At 41.7% G+C, this 22,439-nt stretch overlaps 1 protein-coding gene across 4 annotated transcripts in view; it reads right to left on the minus strand.

The window, feature by feature from the left end:
* DMXL2 (Dmx like 2) overlaps nucleotides 1–22,439 on the minus strand; it is a 79,934-nt gene that overhangs the window by 52,122 nt on the left and 5,373 nt on the right. For all 4 annotated transcript variants that reach the window (XM_069982980.1, XM_069982971.1, XM_069982961.1 and 1 more), the window contains exons 2-8: nucleotides 14,601–14,726; nucleotides 13,752–13,826; nucleotides 9,560–9,638; nucleotides 7,574–7,727; nucleotides 3,281–3,347; nucleotides 1,421–1,599; nucleotides 854–1,031 (exon numbers count right to left, since the gene is read on the minus strand). In XM_069982980.1, the coding sequence (XP_069839081.1) occupies nucleotides 854–1,031; nucleotides 1,421–1,599; nucleotides 3,281–3,347; nucleotides 7,574–7,727; nucleotides 9,560–9,638; nucleotides 13,752–13,826; nucleotides 14,601–14,726 (858 nt within the window). The remainder of the gene's footprint in view (nucleotides 1–853; nucleotides 1,032–1,420; nucleotides 1,600–3,280; nucleotides 3,348–7,573; nucleotides 7,728–9,559; nucleotides 9,639–13,751; nucleotides 13,827–14,600; nucleotides 14,727–22,439) is intronic.

The raw sequence follows: 22,439 nt of genomic DNA on the forward strand, positions 1-22,439 counted from the left end.
GCTTCTTTAAGGGACATAGCCTCACATTTCCCACTCCAGGGCTATGCCACATGTGATATATTACTTATCTAATCGATAGGGTAACCTGCTGGAATCATTTAATTTACATTTTCATGTTTCACCAGGAGAGATAAGCCGCAGTCAAGGATTTCTGGCTTACCCCTTCCCTTTCCATAGAGAACACAAGAGCACTAGGTTGTGCTGAACATTCCTGTGCATGGGGAGGACGTTGAGAGGATGAGAGAGATAAATAACGGCCATCAGTTATTGAAGGTGTATGGCTAACTTAAAGGGAATCTGTCACGTTTTTAGTGCCTTAAATGAGGGCAGCAAAAACTAGTGACAGAAATGCTGTGTATTTCTTATATTATTCTGTTCACCCATTCTCCTAATATGCAGGAGAATAGGATTCTTGCCACACCCCTCCCCCCACCCCCCAGCTGCTCATTGACACCCCCCAGCTGCTGACTGCCTATACACAGCATGGATAGATAACTGCTAATTAGCTGGTGGGTGGGGTTTTCTGCTTCTCATGAATATCCAGGACTATTGTGATCATGCACATAATGGAGAGGACTACTTATTGTCCAAGAGGATCTCTCTGAATAAGCTGCAAAGAACAAGTGATACATCATCTTCTCTGTCAATAGTTTATGTTACCGTCAGATAGCACAGCAAAAACCTACTGACAGTCTCTCTTTAACTAAATGTGCTGTCAGAATGCAATTAACTTCCAGATGTGGTAAACAATAAAACATTGGTCAACAGTAGCTTGCTTAAAGTTTACAAACAGCTGCAGAATTTTAGCTGAAAGCTCATGAACGCATATCATAAACATAAAAATGAAACTTACCTCAAGAGCATGTTCAATCTTGTCCTTCTGCTTCCCTACATTTGACAAACTGCTGCTGGAGCTGCCATAATCAACTATTTGGCCTCCAAGAAGACTATCCTCTGGCAGAAGGGTCTCCGCCCACAGGCGACAAATGCCATCCTGACAGGATGTAAGTAGCACATTGCACACAGATCCCCTGGAATAGAATTAAATGCTCAATTAAAGAAGTCTAGCAAATGTGATGAAGGTTATATGGTAGTTAACTGAAGTATAAGCAGATTCTAGGAAAAGCAGATTATGTGCCTTCAAATCTGGGCCATTACTGAAAGTAGAGAGACGTGCCTAATAATATTCTTGTTCAGTTCCCTTCAAGTCACTATGGCTCAGCCACTATGAACACTATGTAGCAGAGTATTGCTAGCAGTGAAGGGGACCTGTAAACTGGGTTCACACAAAGTGTACTGTGGCAGTATTTCAGTTCTTTTAGCCATAATCAGAAGTGGGTTCATAAGGAAAAAGAAACATGAAGGAAAGGCGTATACTTCAGCTGTATCTACTTCTGGCTTTAGCTCACAACTGTTTTACCTTGGCATAAACCTGCTTGTGTTCCTCCATGAGAAACCGATCACTGATCGAGGGTGGGCCAGGTACACAAACGAAAAGTTGACATCAACTGAGCTTCCCTTTTTCTCTTGAACTTCTTGAGGTAAAAAAGAAGATTTCCATCCAGTCAGAGGGTACCAGACCTTCAGAAGACAGTCGTCCTGTGTGGAAAATTGTGTTTATTGTGTGGCCAACAGTCCAACTTCAGCAATGTATATACAGATCAGCTAGGAGCTCTTTACATAGATCCCTTTCCTCAACAGTTTACTTGTAGATAGATGTTCTAAAAAACATACACATCCTTTTTTCACTAAACGGTCTTACACTGCAACCCTATGGGAGCATCCAGAATTCCAGACAGCTTCAGATTGACATCCAGAAGCTGTCTGAAATTCCGGATTGTATGGCCACCAGGGCGAGTGTCAGCACCCAGGCAAGTGCCACTGGGTGCTGGCACTGGCCCTTTAACTGTGTGCGCTCCTAATCAGGAGTGTATACAGTTAAATGTAGCGCTGTGATTGACCAGGCCACTGGTTAGCCCTGTCAACCACTCTTGTGGCTGGAGACAGCATTATACCTCCAGCCACTACCTCCCTCCCAGCGTTGCGGCGCATAAATGATATCACTTACAGAGCCAGAAGAATGAAGAAAAGGCTGGTGTAAGACACCAGTTCCATTCACCTGAATAAGGATGTCTCAGAAGGACAGAAGTGTAGAAACTTTGAAACAACCCTAAGGGGCCAATCACGAGAACAGGATCTGCAGCAGATCCGATGATGTAGATATCAATGTAACCAAATGGAGGAACACAGCATAAAATCTGCTGCAGATCCTGCACGTGTGAATGGACCCGGAGGACAACCTATGCAACAAAGCTGTTTTGAAAACTTAAAAAAAAATTGCTAGATGCAAAAATAAGCCTCTGAATACCAGTTTAAGGGTGCCTTCACACCTACCGTATCGCAGCAGAAAATCCTCTGCGGATCCGCAGCAGATTTAACTAAATGAATGAACACAGCATCAAATACGCACTGTCAAATCCGCTGCGGATCCGCAGCGGATTTGACAGTGCGGATTTGACAGTGCGTATTTGATGCTGTGTACATTCATTTAGTTAAATCTGCTGCGGATCCGCAGCGGATTTTCTGCTGCGATACGGTAGGTGTGAAGGCACCCTAAACATATCTTGGGCAGAACAAAATGACAGTTTCTGCTAGAACCATTGACAAGTTCTAGGCTTCTTTTGCACAATTAGGAGGATTGCTGCAAAGGGGTGATCCCTTAGGTCAGGATATTTAAGGGCGCAAGGCCCGCATAGATGAGTCACACCCATGATGGAACTGGAAACAATCTGCCATCTGAAGCGGAGGCAGTAAACGCCTTCTAGCTGGAAGTGTAACGTTGCCATCTGTCACAGAATCATATGCCTGGATAATCATGGATACTGCAGCATGACTTTAGAGGATAGAAGACAACAACCAAATCTGGCATCGCTAAAGCTGCTAAGATATATATGACAGAAAATCTAACTCCTTATCATTATGTGGTTTTATTTATATTTTCTCCCCGTTTTCCCTGCCCAATATAGAAAAAAACAATAATGTGAGTATTACATTCAAATAAGGTCAATATCACTTCAAGATACAGCCAAGCAAAAACACTTGTAAAAGAAGGTTCCCTATTGAAGCTGTACAACAAATCAGCAATAGCCAAGGGTTTCTACTATAAAATGGAGGGTCACTCTTTCGTTATTGATTTTAACTATTACTATTACCACATGCTGCACATATAGTCACCTACTTTCTGACCAGTGACCTTTAACAAACAGCAGACATATCTTACCTTCCCTGCAGTTGCAAAGTATTCACCGTCTGGGGACCATTTCATCAAAAGCACAGGCACTGCAGTTCTGTGAGCAGAGAGACATGAAATATTCATTGCCATGGTCTGCCGTTTTGCAACATATGTAAATTAGATCAATAAATAAAGAGAACTTGCCTGTAATAGTAGGTTATTAATCATTTATGCTACAGCCTAAATGATAGATGGCAAATTATTTTAGCCTGGTGCATACCAGCAATAAAATATAGTGGATTATATACAGGCTTGTAATTATTTGCCCCAATAAACAGCTGTAACAAAACTGGCCCCATTTTTCACAATGCACAATATTCATCCTACGCGTTGGGTAGGTTTTTTTCTGAGTTACACTAGTTTAAAGTATTCATGAAGGAAAGCTCAACAGGATGTCACATGACGCAAGCATCAGTTCTTCATGAAGCACATATATGTTCCATATTCACAGCACTTAGATTCATGACTTATGTTAATGTGAATAGAGCCTAAACTGCCAGCTGGGTGACATATAACACACTTGAGGCAGTAACACTAGAAAGAAAATGCATATAAAGCTCAGTAGAGATTGAATGATTCACTAAAACAAAGAAAAAAGCCATACATTTTTTTAAGGGGTAGTTTGGCCAGAACCCTTTTTCTCAGATTGACGGGGGAACGAGGTGGGTGAAAAAAAAAAAAAAGTAATATTCACTTACCTCCTTGACTCCTGTCCACATTCCGGCACTCTGGCTATTTGAGATGTGACATGATGGGCTCTCTCAGCCATTCGTAACACCACTACTGCCGCTAAATGGCTAAGTGGGCCAGCCACATCACGTCTCTAATCCTGTCTCAATACCAGGAAGTGGCCACAATACAGACACCAGAAGAGTGGAATGCGGATGGCAGTGCAGGAGCCAGGGAGGTAAGTGGATGTTAATTTTTTTTCACCAACTCTTTGCCCAGGCTTTCTGAAAAAAAGGGGTCCTGGCTGGACTACCCCTTTGAAAACAGAGATTCTTGGATTGAATATTTACCATTTTTTACATTTACCAGAAATTGCCAACAGTGTTTAAAATATTCGTATGCTTTATTTTTCTATAAACTTTTTTTAATCCTGTAAAAATGAGTTCTCAATTTAAAATATGCATAAGTATTACTGTCATTTATATAAACTATTGGACATGCTGCCCAGACATCCCAAAAGTTTGGATTGCACCAGGTCTCAATCTGGACCTCTGTTGTGATCATTAAGCATGCTCCACTTCCCATTTGGCTGGCCAATCCGACAGATTACAGGAGTGAGGCTACACAGACTAAAGGGCCTTTTACACGGGCCAATTAACATGTAACAAACTGTTAAATTGTTTGAATTTAAGAGAATCTTCTGGGGTAAATGCAGCAAGAATCAAAAAATTTGTTCATACGTCATTGGTCGCATCTTTTGAGCTGACCTCAAAAGCCTTGTTAACTGTTCGTAAATCTTCCAGCATCAACAGTCGTTGTTCACAGTATATAGATACGAACGCAATTATGTGCTCCTGGCGCTCAGCTAATCAAATCAGTGCACTGCCCCGCCGCAGCGCACTGATTGGCTGAGTGCTGGAAGACACCGGGAGCACCCAAAGCAATGCGGAATAGTATCTTCCCAGGCTGCAGGGGTTAAGGGCGCTGACTTCTACATACTCGCAGCGGGATGTCAATCCCGCTGCGAGTATGTCATCCCATTAAAGTGAATGGACAGGTAAACAGCGGATTTTGCTGAGAACTTGCAGCATATAATCCGCTGTGGGTACAGTACCTGTGAACGTACCCTAAAGGGAACTATTTTACTACTACTTAATGTTTAAGAAAAAAGCTCAGTTTCTCTCCTGCAAGTATATCTGTACTTTTAAAAGGTTTCCAAAAACTATCATGATTTATTTATTACACTAACTCTTGTTAATTGAGTGGTGACAAAGCACTTTCATTGCTCCTATTGCTGTTGAGAGCCCCTGAGAGTGTCTCTATATTGCATTTCTCATTCTGTACATTGAGGAGGTGGGACCAGAGCTGGGCTGTTTGCCAGCAGTACTCATACTGTGACTATTTTTTCCCTTAAGGTTCATTCGCATTATGATTCTGCCCTTCACTGTGGCAATTTATCTAAATCGTCTGCTGACGTATATGTGCATTGAGATCCACGCCCCTATGTTTACTTCAATGGCTCAAACGTTTAGTCAGATAGGAATAGATAGTAGAAGCAACAGTGACTCTGTGCACTCTCCCCATTGAGAACTTACACACACTGCACCCATTACCATGCACACTCCATTTCTGAGTAAACTCATGATGGAGATCTACAGCTGTGCTCAAAAGTGTACATACCCCAGCAGAATTTTTGATTTCTAGTCCTTTTTTCCCAGATATTATGAATGATAACACAAAAACATTTCATTGATAGTGACTGGGTGAAGCCATTTATTGTCAAACTACTGAGTTTTCTCTTTCTAAATCATAATGACAACTAAATACATCCAAATGACCCTAATCAAAAGTTTACATACCCCAGTTCCTAAAGCTTGATGTATTTTGTGATAATTGTGGATGAGGCTCTTTATTTCCTTAGATGGTAAAGCGGATTATTCTTCTTGGTGAAAAGCCTCCAGTTCCTGTAAATTCCTGGGCTGTCTTGCATTAACCGTGCTTGTGATTTCCCCAGAGTGGCTCAATGATATTGAGGTCAGGAGACTGAGATGGCCACACCAGAACCTTCACTTTGTTCTGCTCTAGCCAATGACAGGTCAACTTGGCCTTGCGTTTTCGATCGTTGTAAGCTGGAACGTCCAAGTACATCCCATGTGCAGCTTCCGGGCTGATGAGCGCAAATTTACCTGCAGTATTTGCTGATAAATGTGCTGCATTCATCTTTCCTTCAACTTTGACCAAGTTTCCTATGCCTTTGTAGCTCACACATCCCCAAAACATCAATGATCCACCCCTGTGCTTTACAGTAGGAATGGTGTTCATTTCATCATAATCCTTGTTGACACCTCTCCAAATGTAACGTTTATGGTTGTGGCCAAACAGTTCGATTTTGGTCTCATTACTTCAAATCACCTTGTTCCAGAAGTTTTGAGGCTTATTTCTGTGCTGTTTGGTGTATTGTAGGTGAGATACTTTGTGGCATTTGCACAGTAATGGCTTTCTTCTGCGGACTTGACCATACAGCCCATTTTACTACAAATGCCTCCTTATTGTGCATCTTCAAAAAGCCACACCATTTTTCCTGTATTTCAGCTGATGTTACAGCATTTGTGGGTTTTCCTTCGCACCCGAAACAATATATGGCCGAAAATTTTGTCAATTTGTGTCAACTTCTGTGCATGTTATCAGGCCAAAACCACCAGGGTATGTGAACTTTTGATCAGGTTCATTTGGATGTCTTTGGTTGTCATTCGATTTAAAAAGAGAAACCATAAATGTTACATTTGCAGAGGTTTCAACAAGGCCTATGCTGAAAGGAACAACCATAAATGTTACATTTGCAGAGGTTTCAACAAGGCCTATGATGAAAGGAACACCATTCCTACTGTAAAGAGGTTGAACGCTAATGTTTTGGGGGATAAGTGAGCTACAAAGGCACAGGAAACTTGTTTTGAAGATCAAGGAGAAATGAATGCAACATGTTATCAACAAATACTCGAGGTAAGTTTGCACTCATTAGCCCGAAAGCTGCACATGGAACGTACTTCGACGTTCCAGCACGACAACGAACTAAAATGCAAGGCCAAGTTGACCTGTCACCGGCTATAGCAGAACAAAGTGAAGGTTCTGGAGTGGCCATCTCAGTCCCCTGACAATATATCAATATTATTCAGCCACTCTGGAGAAATCTCAAACGTGCAGTTCATGCAAGACAGCCAAGGAATTTACAGGAATGGGAGACTTTTTGCCAAAAAGAATGGGCAGCTTTACCATCAGAAAAAATAAAGAGCCTCATCCACAACTACCACAAAAGACTTCAAGACTTCACCCAACCACTAACCATGAGTGGGGAAAAAATGTTTGTGTGTTCTCATTCATATTCTCTGAAAAAAGGACAGGAAAGCAAAAATTCTGCCAGGGTATGTAAACATTTGAGCACAACTGTATATTGATTACTTTATGTGCCTACAGATGCTAATAAACACCTTATTTCTAAAGGACTTATAGAATAAGGACAAGAATATTATGATATGTAACACAACAAATGACATTTGTAATTTTAGAACATGTTCACGACTACTGCAGCATGACCAAACCCTCATCTCAACTTACTTGCATTGCCAGATACAGTTCCAGTCGTTCAGGGCAGGTTGAACTTTATCCTCTATGACGTCTCCGTCAAGATCATCCTCATCCTCTTCTAGAATATCACTGGAAGGTGGTGCCCATAATTGCAAGTAATCAGTGGCTGTCAGCAGTCGGTTACCTACAGATTATGTAACAAAATACATCTTTATAAGTCTTGGTTTTGCTAAATAACAAATACAAAAAAGCTATGTAACTGAATTAAATCTGTAAAACATTGGGGTTTATTATGACTCCTTTATTATTTGTGCCAATATTGGTATGTACCTCTCTTCAATAAGGAATGCATCACATAGATTTTATTTTACCAATAATAGCAATGCATTTAAACTTTTTTTTTTTTAAATTGGTTTTCTGACGGCATTTTTCCCTTTTATCTGTTTTTGTACATTAGGCAGACACATGGGTCATATGAACATGCAGACACAGTAAAATAAAAGCTAAGTGCTGTAGTTTTAAGGGAAAATAAAACAATGTGTCAACAGATTAGGAAAGTGGCCATAAATTACAAAAGCAGGTGGTAAATAATAAACATGTTCATTCTTGGACAATCGTAATCCATTACACTATATGGTGTGTGCACTGCTGGCAAAACTTCGGATTATTTTAGTATACAGATAACGAATTAGACAAAAAAAAAAAAATCTTAAAAAGGGAACCAATCAGCCCAATCAGGCTGATATGGTTCCCTGAACTGCTGTATATAGCTCCTGCAGCAGCCATTGTACGTACCGGCCGCAGCTGCAGTAAGAGCTGTATACCTAGAAAAACAGAGGTTTTACTACCAGGGTGCGTGGCAGAGAGGTAGTCATCTGGGCGGCAACCTGCCCGTGTCTAGTCACCGCTCTCTGCCTGTCAGCGCACTCAGAAGGGATGAATGACAGGCAGAGAGGACCATTACTGGCGCCTCTGCCTGTCAATCATCCCTCTGAGCGCGCTGAGAGACAGAGCGCGGTGACTAGATATGGGCGGGGAGCCGCCCAGATGACTAACTGCCCGTCTCTGCCTGTCACACGCCCGGGTGATTAAACTGTTTTTTTTTAAGGGTATACAGTTCCTGCTGCAGCCATGGCCAGTAAGTGCCGCGGCTGCTGCAGGAGCTGTATACAGCGGTTCAGGGAACCATATCAGCCCGATTGGTTTCCTTTAAGGGTGTGTTTACACGTACAGGATCCGCAGCAGATTTGAGGGTGCAGATTTGATGCTGTGTTCAGTTATTTAGATCAAATTTGCTTCGGATCTGCACCATCAAATCTGCTGCGATACGGTGATTCGGTACATGTGAAGCTATCCTAAAGTAGGAAAACAACCAATACTGCTGTTTTGCATCAAAAAGTTATAATACAATATATACACCCCAGTGACATTTTCAGGAAGGTTATTCCAATGTAACTGTTTGGGGGCTAAACAATAAGTACTTCAATGATCCCATGTTTCCTTTACCACTGTGCATCTGCCAAACTATGTGCTCCTGTAGATCACATACGTAGCAAGCTATATCACAGCATCAATAATAGAGTGCAATATGATAGTCTACAATGCAAAGCTTGGCTACCTAGAACATGTTTTCTAAATGAATAAGTAAAGACATAAACAAATGGTAAAGAAAATCCCTGGATAAGGATAATCTTACTAAAAATCGATGACCATCTCCCCATATTCTCAATGAACTGCACGCAGAAAAACAGCAGTGAGCTTCCATCAGTTTGTACTGACAATACAGGCAATGTCACGGACGTGTCCACTAGGTCACAGTGCAACACAAACTGACATCCAAAGCTGCACTCCACTTTGGACTATACCAGGTCACTGAAGTCTAATAACCATTAAACTGGGTTTGTTCCTCAAAGTAAACAAGAGGGGAAGGGGTAGGAGGTACAAGAGAAATGAACAGCAATAAATGCAATGCTGAAAAACAGCTACTAAACTAGATAAACATGATGACTCACTTACCTTGAGGGTCCCAAGACAAATTGTAGGTCACTGAATTGAGGAAAAACTGTCCCATCCTAATCCACTGATATTTGAGTTGCTAAACAAAAAATAAGATTCTGCATTAAAATTCCTAGTAATGTTTTCATTTATGTTCTCGTCAAAATAGGATAAGTAGCCGTGCTGGGCAATGTATAGATGTCCCATTGATAATGCATAGTCCATGGAAGGACAATTACCCTGCAGGAATCCATGGCATGCTAGTGGTCAGACCTAACCTGATCAGCTATGTATATGCCCTATCCTATAGATTGGGTACAACTTTGGGTTTTGGCATGAGCCTTAAAGGGAATCAGCTGCTGACACTGTTAGATAGCTGTTTTGACGCTACATTTTAGAAGCACAGACATTTATATGAAAGGTACCATGTGTCTTATTGAATTAACATCAATCCAAGCTCTGCTTTCCCTATGGCTCAGAAAAATTAAGAGGTCTCTCCCTATACATAAGCCTTAGCAGAGTGGTAGGGAAGGCTAGGAGAACTGTTCCTGGACACTACCTCTGTGCAATATCTGTTTTTAAAGAGGTACTCTGGGCTGGGGTAATTTTCAGTGTACGGCCAGGGTGGGGGTGGATTTAGCAGCAGCCAGTCACTTACCTCACCGGTTCCAGCGCCGGGTACTGGATCGCGCCACCCCGTTCTCCCGTCCGGCTGCCGCTTCCTGGTCTGAGCTGCGGCTTGAGATGTGACGTCTCAAGGCAGCTCAGTCATTCTGCGGTCAGGCGGGACTCCACTATGACCGCTGAATGGCTGAGCTGCCTTGAGATATCACATCTCAAGCCGCAGCTCAGACCAGGAAGCGGCAGCCGTATGAGAGAACTGGGTGGCACGATCCAGGATCCGGGGCTGGAACCGGTGAGGTAAATGACCGGCGGCTTCTATATCCACCCCCTCCCCGGCCATACACTGAAAATGACCCCAGCCCGGAGTACCGCTTTAAACCTGTGCAAACACAAAGTAAAGAGAAAAAAAAAAAAAGAAAATGGGGAATAAGTACAGCCGTTTTACTTACAATAATGTTCTACATTAAAGACTATAGCAAAATGTCCATCTGTGCGCACATGGTGTTAAAAAAAATATACTATTTTGATTACAATGTGGGCACAGATGGTTTTTCTTCTATAGACTTTAATGCAGATTACAAATGTAACAGTAGTTAAATATAGTTAAAATATAGTTGTCTGTGATGGAGGAAGCTTGTCGATACTTGATGCTATTCGTGGTTTAGACTGTAACAACCTATAGGTAGACCCCTCCCCCTTCCCCCCCCCTCTTAAAGGGTTGCTTCAGGATGAGCACTAGGGGATATGGACAGAGCAGACCAAGGGCAGTAAAAGCATCATCCTTTCAGTCTGACTAGGCCCATCTGTACATGATGAAATTAATCAGCAACGAAAATTTTAATTTTATTAAAAGGTGGACATTTATTTTAAAGCCTTTCCCTGGCATACAGGATATTCTGAGCTTTAAAGAGGCACTACCTCAAATAGTTTTTTTTTTAAAAAAATGCAAGAGGGGCTGTGACCTCAACATCTGAAGAATCGTTTTTCACAGGAAAACGTAATTGGTACTAATAAAGGAACACGTGACTTTTTGATTAATTTCTTTTTCAACTTCTAGTTGGCGAAGCAGCAATAACAAAACAGCAATCTTTGCTTTTTTTCTGTACTAGTCTCATAAGGGGATTTTAACAGCAATCTGCAGACTGCTGCTATGATACACTGCACTAGTACTCTAAAGCAGAGTATACTGCCTGTCAGCATGAAGCAGAGAGCCAGCTACTCAGACACCTATGGCAGGCCTGGGACCTTCACACGGCCGCTGGAGGTTAGGGAAACTGATAATGTCACCCAAAAGCAAATGGGTTGAACTGCGGCCAAAGATTGCCTTATGTTGCATTCATGATCTAACTACAGCATGTGGGAGGTTAATCCACTAGCACTAGAGGTTTCTCCACTCTTGCCAAACTGCTCCAATTGCTGCACAGGACACCCATGCTGCCTTATACCCGCCATAAAAACATGTCATGCTGGAATAAGTACCCTCAAGGACCACAGTAAACGGTGAATTGACAGCAATTAAGAAGTTAAACCTATTTTTATCCTTGTCCCCTGCTTGATTGACAGTGAGCTTCCAGCATTGAGGCCTACGTCCAAATATCCTTACAGTGCTGTGCATACAAACTGTGCGCAAGTACAAGATGTGAAAGCAGTGTTCAGCTTCCAGATGACTGACAAGCAAGCAGGGATAGAGATGGGAGGGGGAGTGAGGAGGCCACACAGCCCTCAGGAGCTTGATAAAGGCCTCAGAAACTTTGCACCAGAAAATAAAACCATTTGTGTGTTATGGAAGCAGAGACATATATATGAATGGTACCATGTGTCTCCTTGACCTAACAGCCATCTAACAATGTCAGCAGTTTGGAACGTGAATTGAAGAAGACTGATTCAAATTAAACTTATTTTAGGTGGTATTTTTATGTGAATTATGACAAAACTCTGTTACTTGAGCAAATCTGTCAGCCAAAGTGTCTAACGTATGATTAATAATAAACAGTCAATAAATACTTTAAGTCAGGTAAACTTCGTGGGGAAGATTTATGAAAGGGTGTAAATATACGCCTGGTGTAAACTGACCACAGCAGCCAATCACAGCTCCTCTTGTATTCTTCCAGAGCTGAAAGCTAAGCTGTGATTGGTTGCTGTGGGCAATTTACACCAGGTGTATATTCACACCCTTTTTCATAAATCTCCCCCAGTGTCTCTACACAAACCAATAATCCCAAATAAATAATTAATGCAAAAAGCCAGAAGATGCTATTGATAACTATAGATCTGGCATAGGTCCTACTGCATAACGGACTAAGAATGTATTTAAGAAAAACATATAAAATAAAGTATTATTCAGATAGAAATCATTATCAGTAGCTTTAGGGTGCGTTCACATGTACAGGATCTGCAGCAGATTTCATGGCCCAGATTAGATTCAAAGCAAATCAGCAACTTCAAATCTGCTGCGGATCCCGTACGTATGAATGCACCCTTAGGCTGGGTTCACACACAGTATATTTCAGGCAGTATTTGGTCCTTATGTCAGGTCCTCATAACAACCAAAACCAGGAGTGGATTGAAAACACAGAAAGGCTCTGTCCACACAATGATGTAATTGAGTGGATGGCCGCCATTTAATGGCAAATATTTGCTGTTATCTTAAAACAACGGCTGTTATATTGAAATAATAGCCGTTATTTACCGTTATATGGCGGCCATCCACTCAATTTCAACGTTGTGTGATCATAGCCTTTCTGTGTTTTCAATCCACTCCTGGTTTTGGTTGCTATGAGGACCTGACACGAGGACCAAATACTGCCTGAAATATACTGTGTGTGAACCCAGCCTTAGGCTGGGTTCACACTACGTATATTTCAGTCAGTATTGTGGTCCTCATATTGCAACCAAAACCAGGAGTAGATTAAAAACACAGAAAGGATCTGTTCACACAATGTTGAAATTGAGTACATGGCTGCCATATAACTGTAAATAACGGCCATTATTTCAATATAACAGCCGTTGTTTTAAAATACCAGCAAATATTTGCCATTATATGGCGGCCATCCACTCAATTTCAACATTGTGTGAACAGATCCTTTCTGTGTATTCAATCCACTCCTGGTTTTGGTTGCAATATGAGGACCACAATACTGACTGAAATATACGTAGTGTGAACCCGGCCTCAAAGGGAATCTTGCACCAGGTTAAGTGATCCTAACAGATTCTAAAAGGGCAGGAAGGCTGCACATACCTTTATTATGTTGTAAAAGTAAATTAGAGTGCATGGTGCACTCTAATTTACTCTTTAGCCCCCAAAGCACTGATCATTTTTAGTATATGCATTTTTACAGGAAATCTCATTATGTACTGCACATTTAATGGATCACTAAACATGTAAATGAATGACAATTCTAAGGCCTGTTTCCATCTGAACTTACACCTCTGATTACTCTGAAATGACTCAGCCTCTCATGATTTATTATGTGTCACTGTAATATCAGCCTTTCATGCTGCCTGAGATTCAGGCAGCATGAAAGTAGTGACAGGTTCTTTTTAAAAATGTACATGCTATCTAGAACACAAAAAAGATATTACTACTTACACTGTTTCTTTTGTAGGAGTTAGTTGTAGCAAAAGGTTCAAAAATGCAAACAGTGTTTCCATAAGAGGCAGCGATCTGAGAGAGGAGAACAGATTTATCATAAATCATGTTTATTATATGTATACATTTTATACTTCCTAAGGTTATTCTTTTACTGTTATTGACATCCGAGGAATGCATCTTTTAAAGTATACCTATCATATCGCTGGCATGGCAGGATATGTTATCAAAATGCTGGCAGGTACACTGTCCTCTTTAGAGTCAAGCGGTCACTAGAACACCTGGAAGCGCCATAGACTGCATTGTATCTGTATTACAATGGCAGTCTATGGCGCTTCCAACAGTCCTATATCTTGCTGCGCCAGCGAAATGATAGTGTGTTTATCTGATCCGTACTTCGCATGAAACTGCCGCATTTTGGTGCCAAAATGTCGGTTGTCCAAAAAGCCACGAAACGGCCAAAAAGAGAAGATTGTGGGAACATAGCTTTAAAGTGATACTGTCACCCCCCCTTACTCTATGTGCAATTCTCCGCACTCTCCATAAGCTTAGATGCTGCACATACAATATATACATGTAGAACATCTTCTCTGTGTCTTTCTGCTTCATTTCAACGGCGGACAGTATCCCTTAGATGGGGCTTCACAGCAGTTGTTGCCTGGGGAGATGGGTCCCAACTGCTGTGAAGCCCCAGCTAGGTGACGCTGTCCGCCACACAGAACTGTACAGGGGAGTGACAATATGACTAAGTGCCTGCAGTAATACTGCCAGCATTAACCTGCTTATCTTCTATACGACCCATCATAAATCACATAATATTCACAGGTAAAAAGAAAAACAGGATATTACCCGGCCTTGCTGTTGTGAACTCTCAACACAGCTGACTTGGATATTTCCATGTTTAGCACCAGGAATGATCTGAACACACTCAAAGTCATGTGCTAATATAACAATATCACAGCCAGATCCATAGGCCTGCAGAGAGAGAGGGGAAAAGGTTGCTCAGCACAAATATATGAATAATTTGACTACATTAAAGCACAAGAAATACTCTGATACCAATAAAAGTAAACTATGAAATGTTTAAATAAGTTTACAACATTTTGGTCATTATAGCTTGTAAAACCATATTCTAATATGAATAGATCTACTTTCATTGATGGTGTGTACTGGCTATGCTGGGTTCACCACAGACACTACACAATGTATCTGCTGTGGCATGTGCAATGCAAACAGATGATCAGTGGGTATGCCAGTGTCACACTACCACCAATATTTATAACCTATATGTGAGAAAGTCCCAAAAATCCCACTTAGATAAGGACACTGCCAATTTGCAATTTAACTTTATTTTTTCATCTAAAAGCCATACTTTTTTTTTTTTTACCAATAAAACATACGGCAAAACAAAAATAAAAAATGTTATTTGTATGGTGAAACTGAAGAAAAGAAAGGGCAACTTTGGTAAGGTTTCATTTGTATGTTTTTAAGCAGTGTATTCTGCGTTAAAACGGTTATCCTTATTATATGGGTCCACACCATTAAAACAGAACCCAATTTATCTTGTTTTATTTTACACCTTCTAAAAAAAAAAAAAAAAAATCAAAACTTAAAAAAATAAAATTGCTAACCCCTTCACGTGCTTGTACAGCCTAATATAACATAGAAGACATGAAGACCTTCAGAAGACTTTTGCTTATGGTAACCAACTGGCACCCCATGACTGCTGCAGGATAGGCCTTCAATGTCTAATCGTCAGGATGCCAACACCCGGCACCCCCACCAATGTTAGTTTTTCACACGATAATCTCTGTGTAATAGGGCCGTAAGGTATGCTGTAAAACCAATTGACACACAGTCCCTAGAGAGACTGTGGTCAGTGATTCATTCTATAAATCCACTGTTGTAAACAGTATACCTCAGGTTACAAATGTTGGATCATTGTTATATAGTGTATTTATATGCGGGTTAACACCACTATTTATTTCTTTGTAGATTAGACTAAGCTCAGCCATGTAATCCAATCACAAGCTTCAGCATGACGTTTACTAGGTTTTAAAAAAGGCCATTTAGGAGAGTAGTGTTAGAGCAAATGCTGACTGCCTCCTCCAGAATATGCAGAGGAGTCCACCCTGCGGTAATGCAGGCATGCCACGTGTACATTGGCTCCCCATCAAACAAGGGATGCAGACTAAACAGCGGCCGACTGCAGCAGGTTCACTCATATTAATGTCCCAAATGTAATAAGCTGGTGACGGACCTCAGACCGATTCCTGCACATGTACATTTATTAACAGGACATAAGTGCGCTCTGTTGTGCTACTGAGTCCAGCTAAATAAATGTATATGTGCAGAAAAAGGCTGCAATCCATTGGCTAACCACGTTCGGGCCATTAACCTAATATGAGAGCTTGCGGCTACGGAATCTAATTATAAGAGTAAATACTCTGGGGTATTGAGATGGGTAAATCACCATCTTGGTGTTGGGAGCATAACCTTACCCTTAAGGTTACACAGTGTTGGGACTTTGCCCATGTGGGTAAAACCCAGTGGGCCATTTACTCATACATTTCTAATAGGAGCAGAATAATGTCCTCTGGTTCTTTTTAAAAAGTGTCAATCTACCTTCAATAGCTGTTGGCCGAACGACGGCTATCTCTCCTGTTTACCCCAAACTCAAAACAATCAGCTCAGCAAAGTGTTAAGGTATTTAGAATGGGATAAGCTGCTGCCTGACACCAAGAAGCTGATACACAACATGCTCGATCGTTCCACACAATAGATCAGTGACCGGTCAGGAAGGAATTTGCTGATTTTCCATGAATCCTCAAAATTCCTCCTATGTGTGTGCATTGTTTTGATAAGCTGTTGCCCCTGATAAGGACCCTATAGGGCGGGCCAGGCATGCTCTCCAGGAACTTTTGTCAGATGGTCACTAAAGCGGCATTCACACGTGTGTGATATACGGTTTGTAAGCTTACTATATCACACACTGAACTCTTATGGAACTCACATCATAAATTATTATGATGTCAGGAGCTCCGAAACAAATAAAGCTCCCTGCTACTGTACTGATACAGCTGTGTCAGCTCAGAAGCAAAGAACTTTAGCTGTTACGAAGCTCCCAGCAACATAATAATTTATGATGGGGGGAGTTCAGTAAGAGTTCAGTCTGTGATATAGTCAGCTTACAGACCGTATATCACGGACATTTGAATATCACTTTAGCCTGTAAGCAATGGGGATTATGGGTAATTGTGTGCACTGCTGCATGGCAAGATAACAGTTCATAAACAGTACATAAACTTCTACAAACTCATTCAACTGATCGGAAGGGGTTTCCATGTTAAAACCCCAGGAGAATAGGTTACCATTTTTTTTTATGACAGGGACACTTTAAAACCAGGATTCCTTTCTTTCTGGCATAACCTGACAGACAACCTCCCTTTAAAAACAATATGACATGATATTTGTGACATAAATAAGTTTTGTCATAATGGATTTCCATTTCCTTGTATACTATGTGTCAACATAATCCACAGTCCATTTGGCCAAGAACACTGCTAGAAACAGCAGACATTTTTTCAGCAAAGCAAGCAGCTATGTACTACTTATACACAGGGCTGTGGAGCACGAGTCAGTAGAAATGTACCAACTCCAGTTAGAAAAACAAAAAAGAAACTTCATAATATTGTGTAATTACTCTAAAGGGAACCAATCACCTTCCTGGTGGAGCGTGAACTGGCCCAGTACCTTACAGCTGCCAAGCATAGTCCTCTGATGCTGGGCTGAAAGTCTCCAGTGGGGCGCCAATTAAAAAAGAAAAATCTTAAACGTGTCACTGTTGAAACTTTCAAAATCAAAAATCAACAGATGTCATATAAAGCAGGTTTGCAATTTACATTCACACATTCTTACATACACAGCACTTCCTGGCCCAGATTTATCAAAGGGTGTAAAAAAGTTTAGACCTTTTTTTCTCCAGAGAGGAAAAACACAGGAAGTTCTATGTTTCCCAGGTCATTTGCACTCACAAGACAGTGACTTGATTAACGGATACAGTTAGCTGTGACTCTCTGTAGTGGCCGGACTTCATGTGTTTAGTCTCTTTTTTTCAACCAGCACATGACTAAAAAAAAAAAAAAAGCTGCCTTCAGGAGACTGGACCTGGATACAAGTTAGTATAGCTTTGTTTTAAAGCATGATAACTAAAAAAAAAAAAATTTGAATTGGAAACATGCTTTAATTCACATCTAATGTTGATTTAGAAAATTATAACGAGAGGTACGCTTTAATCCACAGACACAGCACAACAAACCTTTCCAGCGACAGCAAACAAATACCATAGTGCAGCTCAAACATCTCTAGCAGTGTTAAATGAATACAGAAGTGGAGAACAACAGCACCAAACATAACAATGCTGCACAAAATACAGTACCTCTCTAGCAGCACCAAGGCTACATAACAGTATAACACAATGGCATTAAACAGGTTTTCCAAGGACACATTTTTCGTTAAAGGGGAACTATCAGCAGGTTAGATGAAAGCTCCCTATAGTGTATGGGGTGCTGAGGAGGAAGGTATGTGTCCTACCTTCCTCCTTAGTGCCATTCTGGTGCAGTTAGTAGATTGCTGCTTGGTTCGGTAAGACAGTTAGGAGCACAGAGGTACCAGTTAGGAGCACTGCTCGCCCCCATAGCACCGATCAGACCCGCCCCCCCCCCCCCGGCCGGCCCACATCATCGATCATTGCAAGACTAATGTACCCAGCACTGCTGCTAGGGCAAAGTCAGTCACCGCACTCACCATGTACACCACTCACATAGTTTCTTTTAACAATAGTTATTCTACAGATAAGACTATAAAGTAATATTAAATTATAATTTTTAATACGTAATCCAATTTTGCAGCTATATGAATCATCATGGTGAGAAAGAATCTGGATTTCAAAGAGCACCAACCAATTTTCTAAGGAGATACTTCTCACTACAGCTGTAATGATGGCTATATGAAGTGTGGCAAATCCGTGTAACACTGCTAAGCACTTTGAGGTTTCCGAGCTAAAAATATCTTTCTGGCAAGAAACCTGAACTGTCAGCTCCACACATACAGATGAATAGAAGAAGCACGCTAATTTTGGGAAAATGCTTCCACTTGGCAGTATCCTTAATTCCTATTCATGTTAATAAAGAGAGACCGCCCATGCATAGCCCATCGTCCGCCAACAAGACTAAAACTGGCAGATACTTAGGCCAGCTTCACACAAGCTTATTATGGGCACACTTCTGCACCTATATTATTGCTAAGTATCAGGTTTAATGACCTGAAGTCACAGCATCGTCATAGATGCCCAAAATACCATTGGCAAAGCACCCGGACACCAAGCCCATTGTTGTTTTTAGGTTATCATGTACATACATCACACCATAAAACTGACAACATAGTTTTATTTGCTGTTTTATTTCTTTGCAGACAGAACAGATACAGGATGAATAGGAAACAAAGGAAGTACTTCCTGCGGGGATGCACTTTTAGCTTTGCATTGTTTAGGTGATTAAATTACCCCTTTAAAGTGGTACGGTCATCCCGCCCCCCTTACTCTTGCTACATTTCATCAGTGGTACACACACACACACACACACACACACACACACACACACATAACTAAGATTTTTAGACTATGGTGCAAAACTATGTACAAAGGGCAGGATAGTCAGAACAGAAGGATAACAGCATGCTCATGTCACTTTTGCATTCTGTTGAAATGTCTTTGTTCTGACTCTCACACCTGAAGTAAGGGCCCTATTCCCCCAGACGATTATCGGTTGCATAATTGTTAATGATAAACGATCCAAACGACAGCTATTACGAAAGACCTGAAATCACTCGCCCATTCACATGGAAAGATAATCGTTACTTATGATCGTTCTTACGGTCGTCTTGTTGTTGATATTGCGTTCGTCACTACTGCGAACGACCAAACGATTTCTTATTCAATGAGAACGATTTGCGAAGGAGCAACAATAAAAATAGGTCCGGGTCTTATTAAACGATCAACGATTTTTTGCTCGGTCGTTGTTCAAACGAACGTTTATCGTTTAGATTCGAACAATTTAACGATAATCTGAACGATAATCGTCCGGTGGAATAGGGCCCCAAGGGCCTTATTACACCAAACAATTATCAGCCATCCTTGGTCAATTACCGGCTATTGCAGTCAATAATAGGTCATGTTAATAGTGCGTTTACACAGACAGATTTCCTTTATGATCTGTTCTCTGTTTATAGTCTGTTCTTGGCTTTGGCTTCCAAAATCTGTCTGTGTAAACGCCCCATCATGCTGGGTTTACACGGAGCGATTATCGTGCGAATTTTCGCGATAATGATCGAATTCGAATGATAATCGTACGTGTAAATGCGGCGAACGTTCATAAATCGTTGTTCGCCGATCGTTCCGTTTAAACAGTCGTCGCGCGATAGTACGGACGCCCGAAGAGGGGAGCCGGGGATGTCGGAAGACCTGCTGCGCGAAGCAGGTAACGTATGCTCTGGGGGCGATCGAAGCGGCGGCGGGGGGCCGATCGGAGTGGCGGCTGGGGGGGCGATCGGAGCGGCGCAGGGGGCTGCGGTTGAGTGGGGGGGGCGCTCTGCGGGCGGGCCGGGCTGCAGGCGTACGATTTCCGTACGATATATCGTACAGTCTAAACGCTGATCGTTATTAAAAAAAAATAGTTACTTCGAAATCGGTAATCGGGCCAATAATCGCCTCGTGTAAACTTAGCATAAGTGGCAACAATCAGCCGACATGCACAATGTACAAAGATTAATCCGAGCAACCCCTCCCGCAGCTCATTGTGGCCCCCTGCGCACATAATAGCACAGACAGCGAATGGGGATTGAGGGGGAAGCAATCGCTGATCTTACAGGTCAGCGCTTGCTTGGCCCTCTTAATCGTGGTGTGTAATACGGCCCTAACTTTTTCAGCAATCTTTGCTATAGTATCTGTCCTGTATGAATGGACTAGATGTGCTAGGCTTTCCTACTCATGAACCTTGGGCACCAATGTCCCTGTTGCTGGTTTACTAGTTACAATCCTTGGACCACTTTTGTTAGCTGCTAACCACTGCATTCCAGGAACAACTTGCAAAACCTGCTGTACTGGAGATTCTCTCTTACCCGGTCATCTAGCCATCTTAATTTTGTCCTTTTCAAAGTTCCTCAGGTGCTCATTACGTTTGCACATTTTCCTGCTTCAAACACAACTCTTAGGGTGCCTTCACACCTACCGGATCCGCAGCGGATTTCACCTTTTCGGCGACGCGGCTGCATGTGAAGCTACCAGCTCCGGTCCTGCTCAGCCAATCAGTGCACGGCAGCACTGATCTGTCCTGCCGTGCACTGATTGGCTGAGCGGGACCGGAGCTGGGCGGCTCAAATGCAGCCGCATCTCCAAGCAGGTAATGTATGCTCTCAGCGGCAGGGGGTTAACGCACACTCACAGCGGGATGTCAATCCTGCTGCGAGTATGTGCTCTCATAGGCATGAATGGCACTGGATCCGCAGCAATCCCGTAGGTGTGAAGGCACCCTTAAAGAAATTTGTCAGCTCTATATCATGCCCACAGCTCAAGTGTCAAGCAGGTGTTACTGAGCCAAAACATGCATGCCTCTTCCCTCCCCCACTTCTTCAATTGTTTAATAATCACATCAGCAGGGTAGATTCCCACAAACAGTATTGCAGTGGATTTCACGCAGCAAAATTCTTTCAACTACAGGGCTGTATGGGGCATAATTTTTTGCGCCATGATCACTAGTTTTCATTAGTATCACATTTGTGTAGATCGGATGCATTGATCACTTGTTAATTTTTTCTTTATATATAAAATGCAATAAATAATCTGCAATCCTGCCATTTTTTACCCCTTTTTGTTCACGCCGTTCACAGTGTGGGAATAATATTGTTTTATTTTAATAGATCGGACGATTATACATGCTATCAAATATAATGTTTATTTATTATTTTTGTATGTTTTATTAACAAAATGGGAAGATGGGGCAATTTCAACTTTTATTGGTAGAGGGGCTTTGGTACATTTTTAAAAACATTTATTCCTTTTTTTTTACACTTTTGAAGTCCCCCTAGGGGACTTTTACATGCATGCATTGGATTGCATATACTGATCACTGCTATGCAATAGCATAGCAGGGATCAATGTTATCTGCAATCTTCTGATAGAGCCTGCCTGTTGCAGACTCTATTAGAAGAGCAAAGACCAGACTAAGGAAGGTAAAAGACCCTCGGCAACCAGACCATGCGATCGGGACCGCTACATACACGCTACGGGGGTCCCGATCGGTTAGTGGCAGAAGCTGCTCCTGTCACTTACACTTAAACGCTGCAGCGTAAATGTACGCCCACGGTCGTTAAGGGGTTAAGCATATTCTACAACTCTGTTGGCAAAATATATAGAAAAAAGCCAACTCACCAGGTTAGTGCAGGACCAAAAAAAAGGACTTCCCAGACCGTAGATTTGTACTTTTTCCCCCCCTCTATATTGACTTTCACATAGGAATTTTTAATACATCTCAAATAAATGTTTTTATGGTAGAAGTGCTGACCTACTTCCTAATTTTTCTGTGTTTGCTGCCTATAGTTGTAGAGAGACTATGCTTTACAATTAAAGAAGCC

This window comes from Dendropsophus ebraccatus, chromosome 1 (genome assembly GCF_027789765.1).
Source record: "Dendropsophus ebraccatus isolate aDenEbr1 chromosome 1, aDenEbr1.pat, whole genome shotgun sequence".
In the NCBI taxonomy this organism is placed as follows: Eukaryota; Metazoa; Chordata; class Amphibia; order Anura; family Hylidae; genus Dendropsophus; species Dendropsophus ebraccatus.